This window comes from Opisthorchis viverrini, assembly GCF_000715545.1.
Source record: "Opisthorchis viverrini unplaced genomic scaffold opera_v5_254, whole genome shotgun sequence".
In the NCBI taxonomy this organism is placed as follows: Eukaryota; Metazoa; Platyhelminthes; class Trematoda; order Opisthorchiida; family Opisthorchiidae; genus Opisthorchis; species Opisthorchis viverrini.
In genome coordinates, this window is record NW_008751906.1 from 696339 (window position 1) to 705144 (window position 8806).

The 8806-nt window shown below is 41.2% G+C and overlaps 3 protein-coding genes across 3 annotated transcripts in view; 1 reads left to right on the forward strand and 2 right to left on the reverse strand.

Moving 5' to 3' along the window:
* The window catches only part of T265_09010 (hypothetical protein), a gene marked incomplete at both ends in the record, with an annotated part of 55143 nt that extends 54968 nt beyond the window's left edge, over positions 1–175 (reverse strand). Inside the window, one exon of the mRNA XM_009174968.1 lies at positions 59–175. Coding sequence (XP_009173232.1) covers positions 59–175 — 117 coding nt within the window. The remainder of the gene's footprint in view (positions 1–58) is intronic.
* The window catches only part of T265_14727 (hypothetical protein), a gene marked incomplete at both ends in the record, with an annotated part of 104103 nt that overhangs the window by 19951 nt on the left and 75346 nt on the right, over positions 1–8806 (forward strand). Inside the window, one exon of the mRNA XM_009174970.1 lies at positions 2904–3239. Within this exon, the coding sequence (XP_009173234.1) occupies positions 2904–3239 (336 nt within the window). The remainder of the gene's footprint in view (positions 1–2903; positions 3240–8806) is intronic.
* T265_14728 (hypothetical protein) overlaps positions 1413–8806 on the reverse strand; it is a gene marked incomplete at both ends in the record, with an annotated part of 80143 nt that continues 72749 nt past the window's right edge. Inside the window, one exon of the mRNA XM_009174971.1 lies at positions 1413–1509. Within this exon, the coding sequence (XP_009173235.1) occupies positions 1413–1509 (97 nt within the window). The remainder of the gene's footprint in view (positions 1510–8806) is intronic.

The window sequence follows — 8806 nt, forward strand, 5'->3', positions numbered from 1 at the left end:
ACTCGACTCAATATTTGCAGTCCAGTTGTTCTAAATCACACATTTCTGTTCATCTCACCTCCGAAAAATTTGTTGCAACAAAACCAGTGGCGGAAGAAGAAGCAGCCATAGTGGCAGCAGAAGCAGCAGCCACAGTAGCAGCAGAAGCAGCAGCAGCAGGTGAGTCTACAAACATTTTTCACAGTCATCCTCAGTTAATACAAACTGGTGAGGCAACCGAATATTTCATATTCGATTCTGTTTGCGTAGTGCTTTATCCCGGACTTCCACGCCATTCCAAGCATTTGATGGGGAAATTCATCATTAATTATAAAAAGGGCCCCTCGTAGTGAGTACTGTGTTCGAAAATTTTGCAACAAAACCATTCGATACAACTAGTAAGCTCGTTTGAAGGACCCCAGTGCACCATTCGTTTGCGGTTTTCCTATCCGAGTTGCGTGGTCCACTTTATTCTGAGCAATAGCCGAAATTCAAGCGTACAGATCGAGCATACCATGGCTTTCCAGGATGCCTCAGGGGAACTTTAGCGAAAGTCATATACAAGATCCCTATCGTGGTACAAAAAATCCGCGTTGGCGGGGTAAATCCAGAAACTGACATCGCTCATCAGTAAGAGGAAGATTTCATTGAGTTGGGCACTCGAATCAGTGTTGTGCCCACACACATTGCACCAGCGTCCGACTTGCCTGACCACACTGAACATGGTTCAAGCCGGTTTGCATCGAGACCGCGCCCGATAAACAAGGTTTTCTGGAACAGTGGACGAATGCTACTTGCAGCACCTTTGCAAACACACATCAGTGTGTAATGCCTCCCCCACCCGACCGCTGCCACAGTTGGAACGCGACTAGATTTCTGTTGTGCCCTTACCTGGTCGATGTGGTGGCGCGGATTTCATGTGTGCGGTCGGTCATTCAATTGCTCCTCATTGATGCGTGCGTAATACTGCTTTGATCTTTATGGGCGTTTGAAGAGTCACACAGTTTCGTTGCGCGGCGATGCGTGCGTAATACTGCTTTGATCTTTATGGGCGTTTGAAGAGTCACACAGTTTCGAATTTTGCGCGGCGCTTCGTTGGACAAAACCGGAATAGCTCATTTTGTGACTGATAAAATGTATACCGAACAACACGGAATACTCTGCAGGTCACGATGGGTTTGAGGCATTTTGTGCACAAATGCAAATATGTATGCCACCTGGTAGCAAACGGAATAGAAGTGCTTGCGTTCGTTCATTAGTCGTGTCCTGTGCAAGCGGAAGATATGATTTACTTGTGCCTGCGATTCGAAAGTGGACAGAACACGTGGGCGCAGATCGAAACCGGCACGATCACTCGATATGCACTGCAGGTGAGATCGAATTAGAGCGAAACTCGAGCACACTGCTTCGCCGTACCCAGTGATGTGGACTCACCAAGAAGGTTGCTTCAGGACAGGAAGACGACCGTTCAAACGAGAGTCATGTATGTGCGTGTATGTGCATTCTACAAAATCCCGCATCCACCAAAACCTGAAACACAAAAGTATGCGACAGGTACATTTTCACTGGAAAGCCCATCACCTATCTATACTTTCTAACAATAATAAAATGACTTGCAAATCCGCCACAAAGTTGACACTCATTCTGAAGTCAAGCTAGTAGCTGCAGCTTAGAACCTGTCCTCTGAGTTGTGGGCAGTCGTGAGACAAATTGAGATACACTCAGTTAGCGCTTCAAATTGCAACCTGCAGATTCGCAGGAAGAGAGAAGCTCTGGCACACCGACAAAATATCAGCAAACAATTAGCACATTACTGCGACCTTATCGTCCACATATAGCTTATCATAATCTTGTCAGCATTTGTAGATTGTATATTACAGTGTGGCAAGCGTCACGAATTCTGCGAACTGAAAACACACACAGGTGTATACGCGGGCCGAACGGGAAGACAGAATTTATCGCGGCGTCCGAAAATCGCCTGATTGCTCATGTGAGCCACATTTTGGCCACTTGCATGTTACACAAAAACCCGCATTATCCCTTCCGACCCAGCCAGTGTAATAAGCAATCTGCCAAATTCAAACTTGACTAACACCATATATACCACACGTTCACAAATACAGCACAGTTGAACCCTCAGCCATTGGACAGATGTCCGTTTCACTCATTCAAATATGGACGATTATTGCACATTCGTCGCTCCATATATGTGTTACATCAGCATATCAATCTGATTCGCATGTCATGTGTTTGCTAACCATTTAATACGACCGTCACCTCTGGACCCAAATACCTAAACGTCGCCACTTATGAGCGGTTGGACACTGATGGTTTACGCATGCGAATTCCCGTGTGGGTCATACGTTTATAGGACACACTCTACTTTGACGTCGTCCCTTCTTATGCGCTGAAGATTGACGGGTGGTCACGAAATGTATACAATGACAAATGTTCCCATTTTCTTCATTAGTCGAAAAAAATTACTTGGCATCAAGCAGCCAATCTCTAATGAGCTCCAATGTTTACCTGAGAATTCGGCCCAAACAAAACAGTGCTCCATAGTCTCCTCAAACCTGAGCATCACAATGGGGAATCTAATGAATTTGAAGGATATTGTGCATGCGATATTACAGTGTCCGTGGTGTTCGTTTCCCAGCACAAATCACCTCTTCCCTTATCTCAAATGCGCACGGTAGTGTATGTTCTGGATGCATGCGATACGCTCGGAGAGTAACGTAATGCGGATGACAAGACAGCACGACTAGGTGCTGCGTAAGGACGTGAATTACTCGAAAATTTACAAGAGTTCGAGGAATAAAATAGGATCACAACAGTTTAGGCAGACAAGAACTGTCATATGAGTAGCTGCATTATACTAGTTTTACTTTCTTTGTGGTAACCTGTGTCTCTTATTTGATGAACAGACTCTTCACATCTTGCATAACTGGCCCACACAAATTGAACCTGTTTGTGCGTCCCAAGGGCTTGGTGGAGTGCTCATTGTAAAGGAAACGGTTTTATCGTTCGTCATGTATTCAAATGTCGTTTCTCAAATTGACACAGACGTTGGGCGGCTGTATGGACAAACTTTGCCAGTGATGAATGAAGCAGTTGGTCGGAACACAAATACGGATATGATTATCCGCCGAAAATGTCCCCGAGGTAAACAGAAACAGCGATTGTCCATTTCTCATCATGAACTTTCTGATATCCGAGCGACACCCTACTGCAGCCTTCACAAGCAGGCTGATCGCAGCCAGGTGAGGNGATTGGATACGTAGATTTCTACTATATACCCTTTGGAAAATTCATTTGGCTTGCCTTTTTATATTGATCCAGTTTTATCTCCATTACTTGGCTCTTACCTGGCTTCTGATAATGCCGGCCAAAACTCACATGCCACCAACCTCTGCGTAATGAACATTGTTTCTTTTCCCAGTAGAATTAACCGTTTTAATAAGTTAGTTAGTTTCTGGAAATCAGGAGTCACTGACCTACGCATTCCGTTGTCCCATACTCCTATCGGCAGGTATTTGTCTGAATTACAATGTACTGCATTCTCTGCATCATACTTTTTAGCACAATTGTTTTAATAACGTAGAAAATGCAATGTTTTCCGGAGGTTCATTAAGTGGATTTCAACCTAGAATCTAATGGCTTATATATACATAGATATCTGCTAAAAATAAATTTAAAAAATCTGTGACATAAATGTCACCTGTTTTGAATCCAAGTGCGCGGCTGCATCGCTCAACGTCTGCATTCATTTTCTGGCAGTTGAAATCACTCGCGAAAATTAAGTTAACTTCTTCAAATTGAAATCTACGGGTATATCGGAGATGAGAACTTCTTGCTAACCGACAGGACTCTAGTAAACTCCAAACACAACTATGTCCTTATGCCTGATATATCCTCTCTCATATTCTGGCCACTAGTTGGATACTGCATTTGGCAGTGTGTCAAGCGTCATGAATTCCAAAAACTGCCTTCACGCTGATCGGACAGGATTAGTGCAACGACTTAGTGTTACCTGAATACTTATGTCAGCCACATTTAGGCCACTTGCATCTAACAGGAAAAATCCAAACTATCACTTCTGCCCAGATGAATTAAATAAGAAAACTCATCAGTAAGAGGAAGATTTCATTGAGTTGGGCACTCGAATCAGTGTTGTGCCCACACACATTGCACCAGCGTCCGACTTGCCTGACCACACTGAACATGGTTCAAGCCGGTTTGCATCGAGACCGCGCCCGATAAACATGCACACGCGTAATCATGTTTATATGTTGAATGATTGGATACGTAGATTTCTACTATATACCCTTTGGAAAATTCATTTGGCTTGCCTTTTTATATTGATCCAGTTTTATCTCCATTACTTGGCTCTTACCTGGCTTCTGATAATGCCGGCCAAAACTCACATGCCACCAACCTCTGCGTAATGAACATTTTGTTTCTTTTCCCAGTAGAATTAACCGTTTTAATAAGTTAGTTAGTTTCTGGAAATCAGGAGTCACTGACCTACGCATTCCGTTGTCCCATACTCCTATCGGCAGGTATTTGTCTGAATTACAATGTACTGCATTCTCTGCATCATACTTTTTAGCACAATTGTTTTAATAACGTAGAAAATGCAATGTTTTCCGGAGGTTCATTAAGTGGATTTCAACCTAGAATCTAATGGCTTATATATACATAGATATCTGCTAAAAATAAATTTAAAAAATCTGTGACATAAATGTCACCCGTTTTGAATCCAAGTGCGCGGCTGCATCGCTCAACGTCTGCATTCATTTTCTGGCAGTTGAAATCACTCGCGAAAATTAAGTTAACTTCTTCAAATTGAAATCTACGGGTATATCGGAGATGAGAACTTCTTGCTAACCGACAGGACTCTAGTAAACTCCAAACACAACTATGTCCTTATGCCTGATATATCCTCTCTCATATTCTGGCCACTAGTTGGATACTGCATTTGGCAGTGTGTCAAGCGTCATGAATTCCAAAAACTGCCTTCACGCTGATCGGACAGGATTAGTGCAACGACTTAGTGTTACCTGAATACTTATGTCAGCCACATTTAGGCCACTTGCATCTAACAGGAAAAATCCAAACTATCACTTCTGCCCAGATGAATTAAATAAGAAAACAAATTTAAACTTGACCGACCTAACATTTGCTACCAATTTGCAAGCCGTTCATCGGCTGTCACGCATCTTCTTTTGCATACCGAATATCATAGTATATTGGCCAGCTGAGCACAACATTACAACCTAATGAGCAGAGGGTTTTTATCAATTTATGACCCTTGGCTGGTGTAGTTGGCATTCAGAATTTTCAATGTTCTCCCTGCTTGAGTTGCGCAATCTGCCAGAAACATGCCTATTGTAACTCAATTAAAACTCAATCAAATCAAACTTGATTTGGAAAGACTTGCACGCAGCCGTCGCGTAAGCGTGGTTAAAATTGCTGACAAGGTTAATGATGGCAACATGGAGAATTTTATATGGAAAGTGATATACAGCTCCACGAACATTTAGAAGAATGAAATCAAACCACCGATTGTTTCTCCGATGCCAAGTTTATATTATAGTGAAAAACCGTGTTTTCCCGTGAACACCGATCCACGAAGTTTGGCAGAAATTTGGAGGAAAACAGAATTATTTTTCGGTTATAAAATTATATTCATTTTATGTCCAGTACGTAGGTAGCTTTCTGCTTTCCGATAACCTTGAAGCCGTGGTATCAGGAAGGTTTATTTGCTTCTACGTTATTTGCAAGTGTACATACTGCTAATGGAATAAAGTGTCCTACTGATACAAGGGACATTTACGTAACTGCATTTCTCCTATGAGAATTGCCTCATCTAGCCGGATGGTCCTGGTGCCAGTCGTTTGTTCCATAGTGCACAGAGACACTAAGACCAATTTGGCTTCCGCAAGTTTGGAGTATCCTAAATAAATGCAGTGGTCATAGGCAAAATTAGTCTGAACGTAGTGTGGGGGACTTCTGTTTGACTGCATGTGATGAAAGCCTTCGCTTAATTTGCTGGGACCCAAATGAAAGTCCAAAGTAATGGGAGCTACACTACTACAGAAATGGAATAGATCTCTGCCAAAATCCTTCAATAAGATGGCTTCGAAATACGTCTCCTAGATTCCCAAGGAAAAATCAATCAAAATTCAGTTTTAGGCCGTCCTGTATAAGGATGGTCTATTTTTCATCGACCATATGGTCTTTCGCATGTGATGCCCTTGGCTTGATTCAGAACCACCGCCTCATTTTTCCAAAATTACGCAAAATTTAATCAAATACGTTGAAAAGCAGTTGTGGAAACAAGTACGTGTGATAAGTTCTAGGGATCGATTCATATTGCTGCAAAATAGCCATCTTCGTAAGTACGTCTAGAACGTTTTCAACAGCTAGATTTCAACTTGAACCGTTCCGAAAGGAAGTATGCAGCCAGGATGAGCAACTGTTTGCATGTTCATATATAAGCTTGATTAGGAGTAGACAATATATTCTGAGCAAGATCTAATAAGGAAGACAAAAGATATGTATTTTCGTTGTTATAATGTAATCATATACAAGTTTTCCACCCAAAGTTCGAAAGAAACATATTGCAACCTGGCATGTTAGCATTGATAAGGTTAAGGGTTCGCTATGAATAGCCACGGTCTGTAACTGGATTTTTAATTCAATTTTCGCCACTTATGTTATATGCAAGGCGTCGTTTATGTGACTTTCACAATATGCACTTGCCCACTACGCTTCATCCTATTTCTGTAGCAGGCATTTTTATTCACTGCTACTAGGAATGTGAACACTATGGCATCTGTATACCGGCATTCTAAATATGATGAGAAACAGTGTAGTGTAAACGTGCTTAACTGGAGGAATTACTAATAAATTGTGTACATTCTCATGAAAAAGCTTTGCGCGGATTTTTGACGTGCAACAGCCACAGAAACAAATATTTTAGGGAACATAATGCGCCTACATGCATTACCGTAATGTCTGCAATAAGGATTACTTTCGGAAAAGGATTTGAACCCACTAAACCCCGCACCGACGATGGTAACTCAGGTGATGATGACACGTTTGCAATCCAACTGACAAGCTCGACGAACAGACCAACACCAAATCAGCGCACTCAAGCTACCTATACTCCACAACAATTTCAGGATTTGGATATTTTTAGAACTTGCGTAACAAGACGTGTTACTTGGTTGGCCCGCTTTAGAAAAACTCTAGGCATTTTACAGTGCACCGCAGTTGCACATGTCCTTGATCTTTAGTTGCCAACTTTGGGTTCATCTGAATGATGAGTGTACCTCCGACGCTTATTACTCGGAAATGCTTTCTTGGTGACCAAAGTTTTTTGTTTTATCAGAAATGCATGTCACTAGTTATTTTTAAACTAATGCCAACCAGAAGGACATATTGATATTACAAAAGTTATGACCGACATTTTTAGCCTGTGGTTGGTGTTAGGAAGTTCGGTACCACTTCAATCAACAACGAAAAATTCCATTCTCCAATAACTTTTCGACCAATCTGGAAAACAGTTGTTATTACATATATCGAAAGAAACATTTTGCGCAGATAAGAACCGCTTTATAAAATTTCAGCAGGTCATTTTATTTGGTAATTGTCTGCAAAAGGGCTGGTTCACATCATATGCCATTCAGTAATCCCACAAATAATCCACTGCGTTGCCTGTCCAGTAAATTATTTACGTATTAAAATACGTGGTTACATTCCCCTCATTCGTGCAGTTGACGTGTTAGACTCCTTGGAAAAATGTTACAGACAGCGACTGGCAAAATTATTATCGTCATCTTGGAGTTAGATATCTTATCCGGATGTGCATTGTTCCCAACTGTTCATATGCTCGGCATCAGTTCGTAGTTGAAAATATGGACTGTTAGCCATCGTTCACCCTCATTGGTTGCTGGTTACCGCAGTATTTTAGACTGTTAGAATTCACATTTGAAACTAAATCGGAAAACCGCTTAACCGGGTTCGGCAAATTATCTAAAGTTCAGTGTTTTTCAGTATCTAATTTTTTATCCATAGCACACTTAACGAGAATCTTGCGAAACAATTTATGCGCTTTAAATGCAGTTAAACCTAACTTGTCATATCTACCTTAAAATTTTAACTCAGGGCGCTTTACTTATCACTCACACCTGCTCCATTTTGAATATTAAATTAAACATAACAGTAAATGAAGCCGGTATGTGAAACTGTTTTTACCAAGAAGAATTATTTTTGTGATGTTTTCTGCTTAAGAACAAACCAACTCATGCTAAATTTTTTTCATAAAATGTGTCACAAATTTCAAAGCTTGTTGATTCGTTACGCACGGTGTGATAAGACTTCTCTGATTTTCTACAGTTTGATAGGCCAGTGTTTTCTTTAACAAACGGTCAGACCATTCATTGCAATATACACATTTATCTGGGATGTAGGTTATACGCCGAAACATGACAGTGTAGTTCTGATTGTACGTTGTAACTAAACCATGCATTCTGCTAGGTATATTGGTATTTCGCTTGTTGTCCCTGCGTCCAGCTGGAAAACGTGTCCCAGCCTTAGTCAAACCCGTTTATTAAATCCTCTTTTCAAGTGATAAGCGAGTATACAGATCTGCTAGTTGGTTACATCCGTCTGTTTAGATGTTCTTCGAGTGTGATAGCACCGTGATTATCTCTAAAGTTTATCTTTCGGGCGATCCTCTTTAATCCTGCACCAACATTCTTATCCAGTATTTGGACTTGAAACTACCTGAATTTCTTTAATAAACTTCAGTCTAAAAGGC